General features: G+C 44.9%; 1 protein-coding gene across 2 annotated transcripts in view; it reads right to left on the bottom strand.

Moving 5' to 3' along the window:
• Positions 1 to 1,945: 1,945 nt before the first annotated feature.
• The window catches only part of SYN2 (synapsin II), a 211,673-nt gene continuing 192,427 nt past the window's right edge, over positions 1,946 to 21,191 (bottom strand). Inside the window, exons 11-13 of one of the 2 annotated variants that reach the window (XM_032841678.1) lie at positions 9,037 to 9,097; positions 4,755 to 4,974; positions 1,946 to 2,121 (exon numbers count right to left, since the gene is read on the bottom strand). In XM_032841678.1, coding sequence (XP_032697569.1) covers positions 1,986 to 2,121; positions 4,755 to 4,974; positions 9,037 to 9,097 — 417 coding nt within the window. In that variant the 3' untranslated portion in view covers positions 1,946 to 1,985. The remainder of the gene's footprint in view (positions 2,122 to 4,754; positions 4,975 to 9,036; positions 9,098 to 21,191) is intronic. The other variant, XM_032841676.1, reaches the window with a different exon arrangement.

The following is a 21,191-nucleotide window of genomic DNA, read 5'->3' as shown; positions in this document are numbered from 1 at the left end:
TCTTTGTTAAATGTTTAGAATGGTGCCTAAAACTTAGTAGGCACTACGAAAGTGTTAGTAAACGTATTTTTACTCCATCACAATGTTTATGCTCATAGTAAGCGCTCAATGTTTTTCAATGAAATTAATGCATTCTACTAAACATTTCTAGAATTGGGGTAGGGGGCAGAAGTGACCACAAGTGGCAGAAGAAGGTGGAGTTCTAGATCCTTGAAACTTGAAATCATGGGCTGACTTAGAAAGGAGACTCTGATGTCAGAGAACTTCACTCTCTGGCCTCTCAGCATCTATTGCTTGTGACGAGGGTTAGCAAGATAGTGGCATTTGGCTGAGTGTTATTTTGTTGGGTTATGATAGTATGTGTTGGAAATTATATAGATATAATTTAATACACTGGTTTCCTGGGTGGCTCAGTCTTTGGACATCTGCCTTTGGCTCGGGTCATGATCCCAGGGTCCTGGGATTGAGCCCTGCATCGGGCTCCCTGCTTGGCAGGAGGCCCGCTTCTCCCTCTCCCACTCACCCTGCTTGTGTTCCCTCTCTTGCTGTCTCTCTCTGTCAAATGAATAAATAAAATCTTTTTAAAAAATACACTGGTTTCCATTTATTAGCACAGATGTGGTGCTTATCTTCACAGGACTTGTGGTCTTTGGGAACCTACTCTTGTGTGAGCTGTGAAGAAGCCACAGCAAAGTCCCTTGGAGCCCACCCTCAATTGCAGACCTTTTTAGGATGCCTGAGGCCAGGCTTGTGAGACGCCACTCATCAGAGCAGGTGGGTCCAGCTTCATTGGCACCCTCATGTGGCTTTAGCTGAGGAGACTGATGGACCAGACAAGTAGGTCTAACTTGGCTGCCACAGGATCAAGGGTGTTATGCTTATTAGAAAGCCTACAAATTCAGTAAAATTGGTAGAAATGCTGAGTCACCAAAGGAAATTCAGTTGTCCTGCAGGAAGCATTCACTGGGAGATGTCAAGAGGCCCAACATAAGTGACGTCTAAAGGATAGCCGTACTCTCAACCACTTGCAAATAGCCACTCACACACAAACACATTCCCAAGCATACTGGCACAAACAGCATCACTCTCCTAGACATTTCCCTTCCCTACACTTGCAAGCACACACATATGCTTCACATATACTCTCTCAGCCAAAAGGGTGGCCTAGGAGAGACCTCATGGCTGAATCAAATGCTGGTTAATGCTGCTGCTTTTATTACACCAAAGGTCTTAACATTTATTTGGAGATGAACACAAAACTTGGCATACTGCTGTTACAGTGGCATGCATTCTCTACAGTGCAGCTTCAGAGCTCGAGATCACTGCAGCACGCACATAAGAACTCTCCAGAGAAGAGAAAACGTGGAGCGGGGGGACTGCAGATCCTTGTTCTCTCCAGTATCGACAGACTAAAGGTGCTTTACCATGATAGTAGTAGAGGAATCTCTTGTGCTGCACAGGTGTCTTTTAAACAGCTAAACAGGTATGACAAGAGATCCAAGTGTGGGTAGGTTCCTAACACTTAGCGCCAAGAGCATTTTGGGGTAAGTATATGCTCCCCAAACAGGCAGCACTGACTAAAGCGGGGGCATGCTTAGCACTGCCTCTGAGCTAGGGTAAGCTACCAAGAGTCCTCAGTGAAGGAATCCTGGTTTTATGAAGAAGAATAAGACATGAGGGCACTATCACAATAAGGCCACTACACTCACAGCTAACGATGACCTCAGAGGAAACTCTCAGGACTACAGGAAAGCAGTTCTATTCTCTCTGATGTCAGGTGTTCCTTGCTGGTTAGGCACCTGCCCTGAGACCTTCACATGGTCTTTTCTGAGCTGCACAATATCACTTAGCACAACAGAGCAAAGTAAGGGACCACACACGTCAAGGTCCTGGGATATCACCAAGCGTGGCTGACTACTAATAAATGTCTCAGATAAGTTTCCCGGTGGGGCTAGGTGCCCACCCCCCCACGAGTATCTGGAGAGCTAATCTGAAAAGAGGCTGGCAAAGGACTTCCTCAAGCTCCGGATGGTCTCCGCTTTGGCTTCATCCTCATTGGCTGAAGACCGGAAGAAGGAGGACTCAGAGAAGCTGAAGGCATTTGTCAGGGACTGCGACTTGCTTGAAGATAAAAACCAGAAAGAACATGAGAGGGGGTGTTCCCAGTGAGGCAGGGAAAGAGGGTGACATGAGGATACACAACCGAACCCCCACTCCCACCCCAGGGAGACCAGGGTGATGGAGGAGAAAGTCAGCAATGGAGTACTGCCAGGACCCGGGGAGGCCCCTGTGCTATTATCCTCACCTTCAGTGCTGTTAAGATAGGAAAGGATGGGGGCAGTGTGGGAGAGAAGAAGGGGAAAGAGAAGAGAAAGAGGGAGAAGGGAAAAAAGAGAAAAGGGAAAGGAGGAGGAGTGACTCAAAGGCTGTTTCTTATACTTAAGCTAAACTAAATGGCCCACAGGCTACATTTCAGAGGTCCCAACTTAGTAAGTAAGAATCTAGGACTCTCACACCCTTCCCTTCTGATGAAATATAGCGATCAGGGGACCATAGGCTCTTTGTACTCTCTTTTCCATTAATTGTCAAGTGGTAAAGCCGGCATCAGAAAACCTGGGTAAAGTCTTGGATCTGCCCTTCACTCATTCTTATGCTTCTCTGGGTCTTGGTTTCTCATTTGTGATGTGCAGATGTTTGGTAAAATACTCTCCCCAGGCCTTTTCAGGCCTTTATACTCCGCTTTTTTTCTCTGATTCCAAATAAACTTGGAATAAACCAAGGCCTCAAGTTACTTCCTCTTAAAATGGACATGACCATTCTTTGTAGCCTTCCTCAAAGGAGCTCTAATATGAGGTTTGTGCAGGTCAGGGTATTCAGGGGCAAACGAGATAGGTATCTGGTACCACAAGGACATTAAGCAGTTTTCTAATTAAAAACCCAAATCACACATATTTTAGGAACCAGATTTCCCCCTGAAAGACTAGGGATTCAGAGAGAAAAACTGAAGTCAAGAAGGTTGAGGGGAGGCCAAGCCAAGTACTTGAGAAGAGAATAAGGTCTGGCATCTCCAGTAGTCTGCTATGTCTCCTTGACTTTCACTGTGTCTCTTTCCTGATAGTTTCTGGCTGTAGAAATCTTCTCCTGATGTCTTAGAGCTCCCAACCCTTCCCTACATTCAGGATGCAGCCCCCAAAACTCCCCTCTACAGGAGTGTGAGCAGTTTCTCTCCTGTAGTGACTGTGAACAGAAACCCTGCCTTTCATTAGGGTTGGTGATGGGCCCCAACATGCTGGCCTTTGGGAGGGAGGGCCCCCTCTGCAAGCACAGCCAAGGGCCCTGGATATAAGCCTCCTGATTGTTGCCAGATGACGGCCCTATTCAACAACTTCAGCCCAAAGGCAATGGTAACCCGAAGATCTGCTCTCAGACTGGGGCCAGTGGCGGCTAATGAGAAGGCAGGAGAGATTTTAAGTCAGCGGCAGAAAACAATTGGATTGAGGGGAAGTTATAGGTCAGGTGAGATGTGAAATGTGCCACTGGCCAGAGCTGGGGAGCAGGAGTGGGTGATGTCCCTCCAGCCACAAGGGCTGGAAGACCCAGAGAAAGTGGTCATCCGGACTGGCCGAGCCTGAATCCTGGCTCTGCCACTAACTAGCCGAGTGGTTTTGAGAAAGAAAATTAGTCAAATCTCTTTGAGCAGTTTACTCATCTAAACAATGACTAGACCATGTCTAAGTGGGCTCCTTTTCTCCCTCCCTGAAGATGCCCATCACCTCACTCTGAGAAGCACTGATGGGTCACTCCCACCCCTGAAAGGCTGAAAGGCTATAGCTGTCTCTGCTTACAGTGATGACAGAGGTCTGTTTGGGGATGGTGGAGAGAGGCATCTCTAGTTCTAGGGGAGAGGGTAGAACAGACCACCATCCACAACCAGGTGCTGTCCATCCCAAGTACAGCTTTACTGTTTTCCAGTGGCCCTCAGTTCTTCCTCTGAAGCAGGACAGTGTGGTGGGGGCTTCTAGGGAGTGAGGAAGCCCAAGAAGATGGAGTTCCTCCGGGTATCTATCTGGGGCCCTCCTCTGATGACCATACCAGAAACTGACCTCCTTCTGACACAGCAGAAGGTAACAAGTTGAAATGGATTTAACGCCTTCCCCTTCTTTCCCTTCTGGGCAGCCTTGCTGATTGCACACCCTAAACTGTGAGTCAGAGGCAGGAAAGAGGATTTTTTTTTTTTTTTTTTTAATTTTGAGAGGGAGAAACACACACACACACATACACACACACAGAAAAGGAATGGAAAAAAGAGTGGGAGATAGGATTAAAAGAAAGAAAGAAGAAAGGAAGGAAGGAAGGAAGGAAGGACGAACGAACCCTTAGCTAATATAAGAATAGGAAAGGGGCAGTGACTCTGCCTTATTGGCATTCCCCAGGAAGAAAGGGTTTGAGCTTCTAGCTAGACCTTGGACTTTCACTTCCTTCTTTTCTACCCTCCTTAATCAACCCCCAACAATGCTCCCAACCAAAACAAAACAAAACAAAGCAAAACAAACAACAACAACAACAACAAAAAAAAAACAGACCAAAAAAACCAAAACAACCAAAAAACCCAAAACCAAAATCCAAAAAAGCTCCACAAAAATATCTGTAGAAGAAAGCCTGATTGAAGGTGCTTTCTAGCAGCTCTGGAGCCTAAGGCCTGTGAGGAGGGGCAGGAAGAAGGGAGGGGAAGGAGCTGCTGAGTTGTCTCTTACTTGAGCTGTGGGTGAGGCTGGGGCTTCTGTGGTGGAGCAGCCGGGGGTGGCTGGGCCTCTGCCAGGGAGCTGCTGCTGGAGGGCGCATCTCCGTGGGTGGTGGAGGAAGAAGAGGAGGAGGAGGAAGAGGAGGAAGGTGGTAGTGATGGTCCAGGGGGAGGCCGGCGTGGAGGCATCACCTTGCCTGGGGGCTGCATTCCTTGGGGTTGCCCAGGGCCCCCTAGGTTCAGTACAAGAAAAACTTCATAATTTAACCGTATCAAAGGGTTTCCTTATTAGAATCTATGTCTTAAAGGGTGAAGTTAGTTAATCACCAAAAGGATAAGCTCCATTACAAGAAGCCACCCGAGGCTCTGTCAGGCTCCAGAGCCAGCCCCTGGTTTCCCTCATACATCCGCCACTACTTGCTCCTCCTCAGAGACAGAGCACCTCAGGCACATCAGAAGTCAGGAGGACAAGGAAGAAACCATGGGATGAGTGCCCCTGATCAGAAGCAAGCTCTTTTACAGAAGGCCCCCTAGACCAGAGGGACCCCACCCCACTTCCCCAGAGGTTTCTCTGGTAGAGGGTAACCTGCCTCATGGTTTACTAGGAGGTCTCAAGTTCCACACTACAGATGCAGTACAAGGCAGTGGAAGCACAGGTCTGGGAGTCACAAAGTCAAGACAGTCATTCAGTGACTCCAAGCAAGTCAGCAAACTTCTCTGGGCCTTGGTGATTATAACCATAAAACTATGAAAAAGTAATCCCGAGTCTTAGTTGTTTTTCAAGAAGTAGTGTTTCAAAGATGTTAATGGACAAGAAAGTTCTTTAAAAAGTATTGTGTGCTTTATGATCATTAATGATCATAGACTTGCATTGTTTTTATAGAACTTGGGCCATGTCCGGCTCCTGACCAGCACATGCCTGATTGCCATGCCCCACCCACCAGGGCTTCATTTTAACATTAACTCAAGCACATGACTAGGGGGAATCTTCTGTTTCCATGTGCTCTTTTGTCTCGTAGTACCATCCTCAGGGGGCTCTACTCCCTCTCTGGTGTGTGTGGTGAACTCCAGAAATCCAAGTTCTATTCTCCCCTGGAGATGTTGTGGGTACAAAAGACAGCAGAAAGAAAGAAGCAGCCCCTCACCTCCACCCCCACCCCCTCCAAAGGACCAGGACACCATTCTCTCAGCAGGAGACAGAAAACCATCCAGTGCGCTGGAGGGGGAAAAGGCCATTCTTCCTCTGGGAGTTGTCAGGCAATAAGTATGATACCTGATTGCTCAGATTTTGCTTAGATGGGGGGGTGGTGGTTCCTTAGTCATCTTTTGACTTAGTAAAATTCAAAAGATGTCCTCATCAGTGCATACTGACTAGTGGAAATGATGCATAATTGGCCTGAGAGATCCAATTTCTCATGTCTCACTCTCAGTGTCCACATTCATGAGCCAGCTGGAGGGAGTAGGCTTATAGAAACCCAAGAGCAGCTAGGAGTTGTGTTGTAACTTAATATCCTAGAAACACCAGAGTACCTATACACTCTGCAGAGGCAGAATTATCCATCTACACTACTATGCACCCAAGATTACCAGCCCATCTCCCTGTTACATGGCATGGGCTCCACTGTATCAATTACCAATGAATACCGGAGTTAGTTTTACATAAATACATAAATGGAATTTTGGATTGAAAACTTGAAGTTCCAAGTTCAAATCAGATAACCAGTAAAGATGAAGACGACAGATCAGCATCTTTCACGTTAGCCAGTTTTTGCCTCTTCCAAAGTCTGGCTTCATCTGTATCAGCCTTTTCTTGTAAAGTACAGCAGGTTGATGGCTCAGCCTCTTAGACCAGGAACCTGAGTTCTTTCCCACTTGTACAGAGATGCTTGAATAGCCAGAAACTTTACAACTTAACACTGAAGACAGATATAACTTTTCCTTTATTGCACATTAAGCTGTACAAGAGAGTCACAAAAGAGAGGTACTTAAATCACACTTCCAGCATTGGCTGAGGTTTTCCCAGCTGGATTGGTACAAAAAAAGGGGACAACATCAGAAAAGAAATGGATACAAAACACCTGAACAGCAATCCTATACTGTGACATGGATGTCCCCCAGGCCACAGAGTTGGCCCTTAGCATGCTGCCTGAGGGCACATAATAGTCAGGTCACACTGCCTGCTTGCATTTGGCAGTAGGAGCCCTAATCAGTTTCTCCCCCACCTGAGAAACTGGCTAACACCACCCTGGAGCCTGACTGAATTCAAATGGCAACTTTGTATTTGTGGCTCACAAATGTCACATGAAAAGCACCTGGATGTTCACACTGATAACATGCAGAGAAGCAACACCACCTTCAGCTCACCACTTGGACAAAAAAATAAAAATAAAAAATGAAAATGTATTCCTCCATTCTGGGAAATGTTGCTCTATTCCTTTCTACCATTTCATCAGATTGGGAGGTATTTAAGGACCTGATTCTTATGCAACCCACCTAGAAGTGCACAAATGCATATATGTATATATTTACAACAGACTGACCACCATCACCATCTAAGGGAGGGATCACAGATGAGAACACTCACACTCAGTGCATTTCCCTGTAGCCTCAGAATTTGCCAGCAGCCGACAGAGAAACTAGGGCACATGCCCTTGACACATACACCATACTATCAACACTATTTATTCCTCAGACCTGGAATCCAGAACGGTAACATATCAGAATGGAATTGAGAGGAATGTAATAGTAGAGCCAGAAGCACTTCTTTAAAATCCAAACTGCTGGCATAAACTCCCATGGACCACAGTGCTAGAGGAGACCACTCAGTGCCCATCCCAGTATGGCTAGGAGATGGCAAGATGAGGCACTGAAGCCGAGGCTTTAATTAACTGTCTCATCACAGCCCAGTAACTGCATGTCAGAGGAAAGAAGACAAATTGGTGAGCTTTCTTCAATAGCCACATGGCTGTGGAGACTCTGTCCCAAACACACACAAGCTAAAATCAGAGACAGTTCTTCCGAGGAAAGATAAAGCCCCTCATTCGCTGGCCTCCAGAGTGCTCTTGTAACAGCTGAAAATGAAAGCAGGAGTCCACCTCAGAGTTCTGTAGGCAGTATACCCCTCTGTGAAATGGGACATTTCTGATTTGGTCTCATGATTGCCTAGGGAGAGGCCAAGAGCAGAATGGTCAACTCCTTCTCAGACTTTCAGTAGTTTCCTGCATCCTATGTCCAAAATTGCTAACGAATCATCTATGTACATAGGTCAGGCTTTGGGGAATACAAAGCAGCCTCAGTTTCACAGAAGCGCATAATATGGCCAATTCAGAAACAGCAACAAAGAAGAAACAACTTGGGGGACTGAGATCAACACACAGAAAATACTCACATGTTCACTTTGATATTGCACATCAGCGGCCCCATTTTTTTTTGTCTAATCTCATAGCTAATTAGTTAATAATAAAAAATAAGGTACACTGGGATGTCAAATACAGAACACATTCCTGGAAATAGCTTGTTCTTTATATTTCATGTCATCACTAAAAACACAAGAGCTCTACAGGCACAGCCAGCCTATTCACATAAACTCAAACTGCACCAAATTTTAGCAAAGGGAAAAAAGGTGGATGCCTTCAGATTCAACGGATGAAGCTATGGAAATTAGACCTTGAAAAATCTCTTAAACTTCTATCTATTTACCCTAGTCATGCAGAAAGGAAGCAAAAAGCACAATTCACTGAAGATCCCAAGCACACTCATGGAGGTAAGCAGGGGTGGGGGGGGTGACTTAATCAGAGCCTGGGGGTAGGGGGAGAAGGAGAGGAGCTGGGTTTTATTTTTGTGGTCTTTGTTTCTCCCTGTCCATCCCCCAGTCCTATTTCACCCCACATTATGTAATACTTTAAAAAATACTATCAAACCACCCAGAAGATAGAGTCACGCTAGATTTGGGAGAGGCACGATTCTTTTGTACACTGTTGACAAACAGCCCTGGAATCACAAGTTATACAGAGAAACGTAAGTGAGCATTACAAGCACGAACAGGAACAGGTAAACAACCAGACAGAGGAGCTGACACTGCATAGGAAAACACAGTCCAGTCAGCATTGAAAGAACGCAGAAACGGCACCAATGGGAGGGTCTGTTGCTCCCCTCCCCGCTTTCCTTTCTTCCCTTGTTTGTTTTTGGCTTAAAATTTCTGCTTTGAAAAATGAACTACCAATCACTTTAAGAAGCTTGGACTTGTTTTGGCCCTACTGCAATGCCATTACAGTCGAGAATATACTGTAAACAACCTTGGGGGGCTGGCCGCTGAGGTGGGGTCTTGCTCAAGTCCGGATCCTTAAGTGTTCCACTCTGGAAAACAAAATGCAAAAAAGATAAAAACAAAACTCCGAACAGATTCCAAAGAGAAACCCCGTGGCTTCATGGCACGTGTGCAGTGGGAACTGATGGGGACCATGGGATCTGGCCTAGAGGCTTCTGCTGTTCCAGAAACACCTCAGAGGTGTTCTCAACCTCTGAGATGTTACTGGAGCACAGATCTCGGCTATCTGGGGCTTAGTCCCACACTGATAGGCAGTGTCTGAGACCCCATAATCCCCCTTTTCATTTCCTCCCTCTAACACTTAGTCTGTCTAGAAGCTTTGAGTCTTCTAAGAGCAACTGGTTTCTTCTCTGGTGGCTACCTGCTGTCTAGTTCCCCATAATACTCATAGACCTGGCTTCCTGAAGGAAAGGGAAGATCAATACCCAACTCCAGAGGGTGGTTGGGCTTTAGGTGACTCCAGGGGCCCCAAGAGCAGGGGCTAGACCAGGTGATAAGTCCAGACTTGCCTCACTTCTCTTATGGAGTTAACTCTGGGGTAGGATTAGCTCTGGGACTGGCTCTGGAGTCAGATCCACTCTTTGGGCTATGCTGGAACTCCCACAGGGAAGGACTTGAGGGAGGGGGGCACTTGTTTCCCCCAAAGCCCCCTTCCCCAGAGGGAAAGAGTAAGATGTTAATGCTTGTAAAAGTGTTCAAGGCCAAGCTGTTTTTCCTTCTCAAATAGCATAATTACATTTTATCCAACAACATGGTTCCACTCCCATGCTTCCTCTCCTCCCAGCTATCATCTGATTATGCCCTGACAGGATCAAAGATTCATGTGACTTCAGTTTGTCTAACATTTGAATTAAAGGCAGTGAACATTTAGAGCTTAAATTCAGTACAAGGGAAATGCTCTAGAAAGCCCAAGGGTTGCCAAGTGTGTCAATGGTGATGTCACAGAGGGAGTTGCAGGGGCAAGGCTGTGAAATGGGCTAAGCATGTCTTCAGCATTCTCACACTTCCTTTTTCAGTGCTTCTCTCCCTCGTGACGTACCCCTCAGCCCTACTCCCACATGAAAACTCTTTCTCCAGTTCCCCATTTCCTATGGGCCTTCCATTCTGACCATCAATCTCCTCTCCTGCCTACAAAGGCCTGTTTTCAGCTCACTCAAGGAGAGCTGAAGTGTTACCCTCTCCAGTGTCCTGGTCTTTAACAACATTTACTTAAAACTTTCCTACTAAAAGGAATTAAGGCAGTAGGAGGCAGGGGACCTTTGAAATGTCCTAAGTGCCACCACATCAGAGGGCGCTGTTCTACCTACAATCCCCACCCTTTCACAGATCACAGCAAGCACACCAACACTTCCCCTCTCCTTCTTCCAAGCAATGTCACGGTGCTTGGTCTAAGCTCTGACTCTGAAATACCCACACCCAACACACCAGCTAGAGACCACACCATCTAGTTAGCAGAAAGACCTGTCAGTTTTTCCCTCTCAGCATCTAAGATTCATCACCTTCTCCTGACAATTGCTGGTCAAGCCTGTACTATATACTACTTAGACTACTACTTAGATTACTATAGTATTATTATAATATTATTACTATTCTGCTTAGATTACTACTATTACTATTATAGTATACTACAGTACTATATTATACTACTACCAGAATAGTCTCCTCATGCTTTAGTCTCCTCTCTCTCCAGTCTATCCTCTCTGTGCCTACTTAGTGTCCTCCTACATTCCTTCCCTAAATGTGTCACTTTAGTGCTCTAATAACTTATAGCTAACACTACATATGTGCCAGGTAACATGATCGACACTTTGATGAAGTACTGCAAACCTCATAAGACCTCTATGAGGTAGATGCTATTATTATCAACATCCCTAATCTTTAGACAAAGAAACTGAGGCCCAACTAAGTCAGGTAATTTGCCCAGGGTTACACAGTAGAGGCTGATGCAGCTGGGCTGTGAGGTTAGGCAACTTGATGCTCCCATTCTTCCCATTGCCAACAGGATGACAACCATATCCCTCAAGCTGACATCTAAAACTTGCTTCAGCATGGTTGAAATTGACCTTCCTAGCCTTCTCTCTCACTCATGTCCTAAACACACCTGCTTCCTCCAGGCCCAACCCCTCACTCTTTATTATCTAGGTGAGGCAACACCATGTTACTCTCCAGAAATACATTTTCACCTGTTTTACCAATCCTTTCCAACACATCCCAGACGTCTAAGTCACTTTCTACTTCATCCATGAAATCTTCCCTTTTGACTGCCCCTTTTGACTGTGATCTCTTCTCTGAAAGCCTGAAACAGCACTTAGAAGACTCATACTACTGAAGAGAGTCTTCACAGTGCTGTGTTCTTATCTTAAAGACTGGGATGAAGCTTCCAAGAAGACTGACAGATCCTTCAGGGAACAGACTATGTGTCTTCATCTTCTCATGAATTCCTAACAAACTTGTTCTCAAAGAAAAATAGAGATATATGGCCTGGAACAGGAACTATTTATTTAAAAAGTTAAAACAGTTGGAATTGGGAATATTTTGGAAAATTCAAGATGTATCATCATTTTACCAACACCATCAAGCACGGGGCTAAGTATATAAGAAGTCCTAAATAAACGCTTGTTAAATAAATGAACATGTAGTACAATAATGGTGAAAATCCAAAAAGGACTAGAGTTTAAGTCTTTAGGAGAGAGAAATGTCGTTAAATCATAGAAGTTAAACCATATTGTATTTGGTATCAACTCCAGGGAGCAGCTCTGAAAATGCTCAGGTTAGGGAATTAAACTTGAGGCCTGCTATATGAGCTTGTATATTAGATGCAGAAGGTAAAGTTAAAACAAGCTCAAAGAAGCAGAAATTGCTTCCATCAAGACTGCCTAACCCAGGGACACTTTAGGCCCAAGAGTTCTTTCCCACTGTGCTCTCTTCTTTCTGTTGACCTGGCTGCCAACTAGTGAAGTCTGGGGCCAAGATGTAGTCTTTGATAATGGGTGCACAGATAATAGGGTGGCCTTTCTACCTGGGCTTCTGACATGCTAAGACTGGGCTGGGCACCAAATTCATCCTCAACCACATACACATACACTGCTTCCTAGGTCTCCAGCAGCAAGTCTTTAAGTTTGGGCAATAGAGTGACTAAGGAATTTGGGCCTTTGGGCTGGGAAGACCTTGGATTCAATCCAGATCTGCCATTTACTAGCTTTATGACCTTGGGCAAGTTATTTTGCCCCTCTGTACCACCTCTTTTCACAAGGTTTCTGTGATGTGAAGTGAGATTGCCTATCTATTCATCTATCTAGATATCTACAAGCATCTGGCCCCATTAGGTGCTAAGTAAAATGCAACAGATGACGGTGATACTGATGAGGAATTTCCTCTGAAACTCTGTTGTTATCCAAGTCTTACTCCCCTGATGGAATACCCCCTAAAGTGTTCTATTCCTAGGCTTCAGAGAACTTTATTTAGTTGTGATAGTAAAGCCTCCTCTGGTCTCCCCGACAAGCTATCAGTGTTATGGTTTCTCATTGCCTGAGAAGGATACTCAGATGAAAGACAACAAAATTCATACAGTTTGTGCAGCCATTAGACTGGCTCTTGACAGTCTCCTTTCCTGGGGCCTCTCCCCATACCACTGATGGCTGCCAATTACCTCAGACATTGGTCAGGAACAACTTAAGATGTACTCCTCCAAAAGAATTGTTATTTTTTTAGATAGGGTTATAGAAGACCACATAACCAGAGAGTAGAACCAGGGCCAATGGGCAAAAGCTCCAGAAAGGCAGAATTTTAGTTACGGGAAGAACTTTCTATAGTAAAATTAGTGGTAGAGGCTATCTTGGGAGATGAGTGTGTCCATGCAGAGGCTAGAGAATTAGGACAAAGATATTGTAGAGAATATTCCTACTAAATATGAGATAGATTAGGTGAACACTATGGTTCCTTCTATCCTGACAATTTATGATTCTGAGGGTGGGGGGGGAACCCTTTACAATCTCATAGATTAAGCTCTAACAGTAGAACTCCAGATACTCATTGGATGAGCTGACAGGGGTAATCATACCAAGGAAGGCTGGCTCTGGCTCTCCTCAGCCTCAGAAATATATAAATAAGACATGGATGAACTAAGCCCAAAAGTTCCCTTCCTAAAGCTTCAGAGGAAGAGCTCCCAGAGGCAGTCCTTTGAGCTGGATCCTCGGAATATGCCTTGGCCACCCTTGTCTGGTGCCTAGGGAGCTTCACCCTTTCCTGGCTCCACAGAGGTTGTGGACTGAAGACTTCCCAGGGACTATGAGGGGTAGGGGAAGAGTCCCTTAGGACTGTCCGTTGCTAGAATGAGACTCTCTAGCTCCACCCACAAGTCATCCATCTGTTGGGGCTGAGGGCTATTCCCGTGGGGTTTGGCTACCATGGGATCTGTCTCTGGTCACCAAGAACTGCCTGAGATGCTGAATTCCATGGAAGTCTGGCCACTCTGGCGTCACTGCCAAAGTCTGGCCTATAGCCAGCCCACAAGCAGGAGCCCACGGCCAGACTGAGCTGCAGTTTTCCTCAGGAAGTTGAGCTGACTCAAACAGGTAGTAATATGTTGTCCAATGCTTGTGCTCAGCTGCACCCAAAAAAGAAGGGGGAATAAACGGACTTTACAGCAGCACAAGGGGAAAAAAACCAAACAACTGTGGCTTTATAGAATGACAATGCTGTTGCCAAAAATTTGATGCAGCTAGAGGGGCTTCAGTGTCTCAAGGAGGGGAGTGCTCAGGTCCTATGCTCTTTCAGCTGATAAGCCTCACAAGACAGCACTGCAACCAGTTCTGGGTGTTTCTTTAAGGGGGACACTGGTGGAATTAAAATGGGTACATGGGGAAAAAGTGGGTACTTGGAACAGACAGGATGGTGAGAAGTATGGAAATGACACCTTTCCTCATGTAACTTTGGGAACGTTACTTAATTTATGAGTCTCAGGTCCTCAAGCACACCAGTTGGAATGATTAAGTGAGGTAATCATGGAAGCTGGAACTGAGTAGAAGATCAAAGTTAGTCAAATGTAGATCTGATCAGTCAAGAACTGACTTGGGTAGTAGTGAGGTTCTTGGTCTCCTGGCCTTAGAGGTATTTAAGGAGGGCCATGACAAACTCTGGTCAGAGATGCTATGGAGGAGGTCATGAATTTACAGGCAGAGGACTTCTACAGGCCCTCTGGTTCTGGGTTTCCATTAATTCTTCCATGCAATTTTCAGTTCTTTAGATGTCTGAGATAGGAGACAAGCCCTTCTTAGCTGCAGAGTCTTGAGCCCAGCAAGACCCAGGGCTATTGGGCCTGAGCAGAGGTGTCTGTAGGCAAAGGCTTGGCAAGTAGAATGTGCTACTGCTTTCCATCAAAGCTGGTTGGGCTGTATCCCACTTTGCTGAACCCACTGGGTTTTAGCAATCTGAGAAGTCAGGGAGGCAGAAAAGGTAGGTGTAACTCAGAAACTCCTCTAGGTTGGCAGGTTTAGCAGTTGGGTTTACCTTACACAAGGTCACAAAGGCCCAGCTTTCTCCATTTTTACCTTCCCTAGTGCTCTGGTGGGGACATGAAAAAGGCATAGTGCATAGTATTGTAGATCACAGAAGATTCCACTCTCCTGCTTACACATTGTATGACTTTGGACAAGTCATCTGCATTCTCTTTGCTAAAGTATGAAATGGAGATAGATATACCAGCACAAACCTTATTATGTAAGGATGGTGAGGCTCAAAGTAATGTCTGTGCTTTGTAAACTGTACAGTGCTAGGCAAAGCAATGATATAAGTGAGCATCATTATTATTTCGATAATAATAAATATCAATCCAAAGGAATGCAGCTCTAATGAAGCTCTAGAATTTAATGCATTAATGTAGAAAGTATTGTTGGGTGGCTTCCTGTCATCTGGTACATAGTAGGTCAGTATGTAGGGGATTCTGGGCTGGGTTATACCATGCTCTCTGTATATCACTGACTTGTTCCAGTGAGGTCCTTGAAGATGCAGAAGAGTCATTTTGGAACAATAAATATTAGCTCTTGAGGTGAATGGACAGGAAATCACTGGTCTAGGAGAGACACCAAGCCCGTGGATGAGGGTTTGTGGGGTTTTGTCAAAGGCACCTTTAATTTGCTATCCTGTGGTTTTCAGCAGACAAACTGGGAGACAGGAGCTCCTATCTGAGGTCCCAGCAGGATGGAAAGCTGAGGAAGGAAAGACACTAAGTGACTCAACTTTTGAGAGTTGTTGGCCTGAGTCCAGCTGCCCCCACCAAGGAGGAAGGCCCATGCTTGCTCAGCATATCTGAGACAGGAAATTGGGAAAGGGTCTCAGGGTCTGGCCCCAGGAAAGAGGCCAGGCCAAGCTCCTTGCTGGACACGCCACAGAGCTATTCTGATCAGCTCCCCCAGGCTTCACTCCCCCGGTCTAGGACCCCAGGGGGAATGAAGCAGCAGGAAGGAATGTGGTCGGAGGTTGTAGGTTCAGTCAGAGCAAAGGGAACAGCATGTTTTCTGGCACCTTGGGATTTTTCTGAGATCATTCTAGCAGTTACCAGTGCCCACCTTTCTTCCTCTGAAAGGTTAAAAACATTCCCAGGGATGAGTTCCTCCTCTTCCTCCTCCTTTCATGAGGGCAATTGCTACTCTGAGGGCAGAGCTCATCTTCTGGATTGAGGCCCTCCCATAATCAGTGATTTTCTAACGACATAAGAAGTGTCCCATGGGGGCAGTCCATGAGACCTATGGGGGCACTAAGGGCCAGGTCACGCGAGGTCAGAATGTCAGCTTCAAGTGATTAAAGATGTCCCTTAAAAGTTAAGACATCCCCAAAATAGTCAGTTTCCCTTAATAGTCTGTTAAGGGATCTGGTCACTAGTGACTTTATCTGAACCTGCCTCAAATCTCCTCACATTTTCAGCTTACACTCACTGGGGAACAAATTCCCTAAAGCCAGTCCTGCTGTGGGAAGCAGGAAGGCCTTTCATTTGTCCTAAATTTACTTCTTCTAAGCTATGTAAGTCCTTCTTAGTCCCACGTTTGGGATCTGAGTTGTGTCCCTTCCTTAACTACATGGCACTTTAGACCCCAGTGAAATCCCTTCTCAATCTTGGTGTCCTGTACTCAAGAGACTTCATCTTTTCAAGCCTCTGCATCTGTAAAGATCTATATGGAAATGTTTTGAGTATCTCTTCAAGTCCAGAGAACCATTAAAAAGGACTGGTAGAATGTCCCACCAGAGGTCAGAGGTTACCAGTTTATGGACCTCAATCCTTCAATTCTGGTCATATCACTGCTCTTTCCAGGCCTGTGGCTAGCACACAGCATCTTAGATCTGGAAGGATATTTTAAGTTACCTGCTCCAATAGCCCTAGCCCCCAGCCCACCTTTTGACCATATCCCTGACTAGGGGCTTATCTTGCACCTGAATGAACATCAGCGATGATGTGGCAGCCACACACTACTTCTTAGAGTAGCCATTTCCTTACCTAGTTTTAGAGTTTACTCCTGTCTTCTAGCAGGTTTGCCTTTTGGCATCAGTCTTCTCTCAGGACAGCCACAAGAGAGCTAAAGGTAATAAGTCACAGGCTTCTTGAAACTATTGCTATTCAACTGGAGCTCCTTTAACTTTTACTCAAAGATTTGCCAAATGCCGCAGCCTCTTGGTTCTTTCCTCTGAGCACACTGCAGTTAGAGTTAGAGGTTGTCCTTGTCCTGTGACCCTCAGACTGGAAACAATATTGCAGGTGTGATCTGACCTGTCAAGGTAGGGGAAGAGGCTTGTCTTCCTCCTGGACATCACATGTGTAATACTTGGAATTACTTAGAATCACTCCTCATGGGTATAACCCACAAGCCAAATAGAAAGTTTGTTAGTGTCTGAAATCTCTGCATTAGCAATTCAGCCCTTTGACTCTGGAAGACTTTACAGGAAAATAACAAAAACGGAAACAGTGTAATGGGAAATGAAAAAAGATTAGCCACACAAAGGAGAGCACCAGGATGCCAGCTCTATGGGCATGACTTAAAAGCTTTGTCTACCTGAAGTTCTCTCCCTGACTCCCGAGAGTCTCAGGAGAAGCATACACCACCCTAGAGCCCTAGGTTATAAGGCCCAGCTCAGATCCCAGAAGACAGACCCCAAGGTGTGTGGGGGATGGAAGAGCAGGGCCTGTAGGGAGGTTTCAAAGGTATATAGCCTGGAGGCTTTGGCCATCACTGGCCACCAGGTGTCACTGCCACCTTGAGAACAGTCTCCCTGAAGCACTTCAGAGCTGATGGAGTAACTTGCCCTGACCAACTCTTGCATGGCTGGCTGTCCAGCTAGGCTGAGACTAAGTTGTCATTAGCCAGATAAGGCTTTGCGACTCACCTTCCTACTTTCAGCTACATAGCCAGTGCCTCTTACAGCCCCCATCCCTACCCCTTTGAACTGGGCAAGCAGCTAGCCTGGGCCCACCTCAATGACTTTGCTCTTTGTTTTCTATAATTAATCCATCTCAGGCTAGGGGACTGGCTGACAATAAGGCAAGGTGTGCCCTCTACTAATCTCCCCTTCACCCAACACTAAGGGCCTCTTCTAGAGTGAGAGAAATGAAAGCTGTAAGGGTGGAGCTGCAGGCAAGGAGAGAGAGGGAGAGAGAGAAAGGTAGATAAATGACTAGTAATGGTCTATCCTGGTCTTGACCGAGAATACTGGGCAAGGAATAGCTCTTAGGACTTGTGACTCGGGCCAGAAGCTCTTTCAGTCTGAGCTGCCAAAGCCACAGAAGAAAGGAGCCAGCAAGAGGGGCTTGATTGTGAGGAATGGAACGTGACTTAGTGACAGCAGCTAAGGGCTCAGTGCACCATGCAGAGTTCTGGCTGAGACCCAGGTAATACCGTTTGGTTTGTATCCCTTCCATTTGTACACTACCAAAATTGCTCATAGGATTCCCAACACCAACTCCAATATGCTGCAAGGGCTGTTAAAGACAATTATTCCATCTGGTAACTCATTCAACAAATATGTACTGCAATGCCATATCTAGGGGAGGAAAAGGGCAGTAGTTTGCGTAGAAGGAGTATTTTAATCACTGTCATTTGCATAGAATTCCTATCACAAGATCATAATAAAAAGCAGGAAGACATAGTATTGTTATTGCTGTTTAACTCTTCTCCTGATGACTGACTGCACCCTCCTTAGTATATCCATGATGTATTCAATGGCTACTAGGTGCTAGCTACTCTGCAGACCCTAGAGATATAGCAGTGAAGAGACCCCATACTCTTCAGATGCTTACATTCTACTGGAAGAGCCAAAGAAAGAAACAGATGGGAATGACTTAAGCTGTTAGTAAGTGCTATGTAGAAAATTAAAGAAGCAGGGGTGGTAGTCAGTAATTAGATGGAAACTTTGGATTAGATGGTTGAGGAAATTTCAGTTATACTGTCATGAAGGAGCCAGCCATGCAAAAACAAGGGGAAGAGCTTCTCAGACAGAGGATACGGCACATATAAAGGCCCTTACCAGTGAGAAAGAGCTAGAATGGTAGGAAGGCAAAGACACAGGTAGGGGCCTACATGAATTGCTTGGGGAAAATTGAAAGGAGGTCAAAAATTTACAGGGGAAAAATTGGCCATGTTATATTAGGATGCCTTTAGACATGTAAATAAAGATGTCAAGCAAGAGTTAGAACTGTGAATCTGGAGTTCAAGGAGTGGTCAGGGCAGGAGATAGGTATGGGTTAGTTCAGATCACCAAGGAAAGTACATAGACCAAGTTCTAAGGCACTGACATGTGGAGATTTAGCAGAAGTGGAGGAGCCAGCAAAGGATGTGAGAAGAAACCAATGAGGCGGAATTAAAACCAGGCAAGAACAGAATCACTGAGGCATAGAAAGGAAAATGTTTCAAGAAGGAGAGAGTGTAGGGGAACTACATCAAGACTACTGAGAAATCATGCAAGATAAGAACATGGGAAAATGAAGATGAGAACTAGATGACATGGAGTCACTTTGACAAGAGCAATTTCAGTGGGATTGGCTTTTACTTTATTATTCTAAATGGGAGATGTTTGTGGATGGATGTGATAATCTTCTCGAAAAGAAGAAATCAGTGATGGAGAAGAGAGGGATAATGTGAGAGCAAAAAGAAGGTGGGACCCAGATCACCTGTGGAAGGTGGGGCTTAGAAGAGATTCATGTGGCTTAAGATCCAGATAAACTGGCAGATGTAATAGTGGAAATATGGAAGTAATCTAGTCTGACAGCTCTATGGCCCTGGAGCCAGGATGACTGAAATGTCTCCTCAATCATAACTAGTGGAAATGGGCTATCATCAGGGAGAAATGGGAGGGAGAAATATGATCAGTAGAGTCATGACCTCAAGCCTAAGTTGCAGCGTTCTGCCAAATGTGACAGACTGTGGTATACTTCCTGTCTTTAGGATGGTCTGGGGTCAAAGCACAAGGTTTAGGAAGAAACTAACAGAATACAAGAAGGTATCGTCCGATGAATGGTGATGACTCTGTGAATTCAGGCATGATTTCAATTTAGAATATAAACAATTTTTGGACAGAGACTGTATCTCATTCATCACTGTAGCCCTAAGTCTATTAAACTAATTTTAAGCACATACATTGAGCTAGCCTGTGCTAGTCAGCAGAAACACAGTCGAAATAGGGCATTACCCTTGTGTACAAAGGGCTAAAAGTATTTAAGAGACATTTGCTAAATTAATTTAATCATGTATATAGTAAAGAATCTGGCCTTGCCCAAAGAGAAATCTGGCCTTTTCTCCCCAACTCCTGGGAGGTAAGTCTAAATTCTTAGAATTTCCTGAGTAATAGGAGTGTCTTTTCTTTGTTGGTGAGAGGCCCTCAGACCACACTAGATAATATAAGTTGATGAGGTGACTCACAGTGGTCCCTGGGGCCACATGGTATTAACCTGACTTTCATGGATGGGGGTGCTGGAGACCAATTTCAAGGAGGTGATCAATCAAGCATGCCTATGACATGAAAGCCAATAAAAACTGTGAACATTGAATCTCAGATGAGCTTCCCTGATTGGCACCATGTGTACTGTTACATATGGATGCTGGGAGGTTAGGACAATGGAATCTTCATGTTTGGAACACTCCCAGACTCTGCCCTGTGCATCTTCCTTTATTTTTGTTCTGTATCCTTTCCTAAAATGTACCTGTGAGTATAATAGCTTGAGGTATTTTATGTGAGTAAAATTATGTGAGTAATTTTATGTGAGGTAAATTATGTGAGTCTTTCCAGAAAATTCTTAAGAACTCTCTGAACTTCCTGTTCACGTCAGGAGTGAGGGCAGTCTTGTAGAGGACTGTACTCTCAGACTTCGCAATTGGGCAGACCAGGTTTCATGTGACCTTAGAAATAAAAGGGATCTAGATATCATCTGATTCAACTTAATTCTGTAAGTGAGGAACCAGAGGTCTAGAGATAGGGAATGACTTACCCGAGGTCACATAATGTTATGACTGAGTAAGAATAACCATGAGTATTCTGACTCTCAGTACAGTGTGCTTTCCACAATATCGTGTTGTAGTTTTGAATGTGATCCTGAGCAGAGAAAAGCTTATCCTTGAGTCAGTCTGACTTTACTACAAGGGATCGTTGCAGGAGCTCCTATATTTAGGAAAGCTCATTCCTTACTATGTTTCTTGGCCTGATTCAGATACATTCTAGATTTTTCTTGAGAATATTTAAGTTGCACTATGTAATGTTTGCAAAGTAAGGGGACTGTCCCAAAGAAAAGCTAACGCTTTCGGTGGGGGGGCAGTTTTTTTGGTGATTTCTTTGTTACTGAACTTTTATGTTTCAGATATCATTTCTGTATAATCTAAATTTCATTGCTAGAAGACATTTTAGTAGGTTTTTTTTGTTCAGTCCTTCATTTTACATATGAAAATACTGAGACACAGAAACAGGAAGATATCTACCCAAGGTCACTTGATCAGTGGTAAGGACAAGGCTGAATTCAGGTCTCCTCTGCATTCTAGTTCAAAATGACTTCCCTATAGAAGGCCAAGAAAGTTTTGTGCACACTTCTATTTATAAAAGTACGTAAGGGATCCTCACAGAATCCCAGAACAACCTATTTTTGTTTATTTC

The sequence above is a fragment of the Lontra canadensis genome, unplaced genomic scaffold (assembly GCF_010015895.1).
Source record: "Lontra canadensis isolate GAN:19392208 unplaced genomic scaffold, GSC_riverotter_1.0 scaffold124, whole genome shotgun sequence".
Lineage (NCBI taxonomy): Eukaryota > Metazoa > Chordata > Mammalia > Carnivora > Mustelidae > Lontra > Lontra canadensis.
Note: the sequence above shows the minus strand (reverse complement) of the source record. Positions and strands in the feature narration are given on the sequence as shown.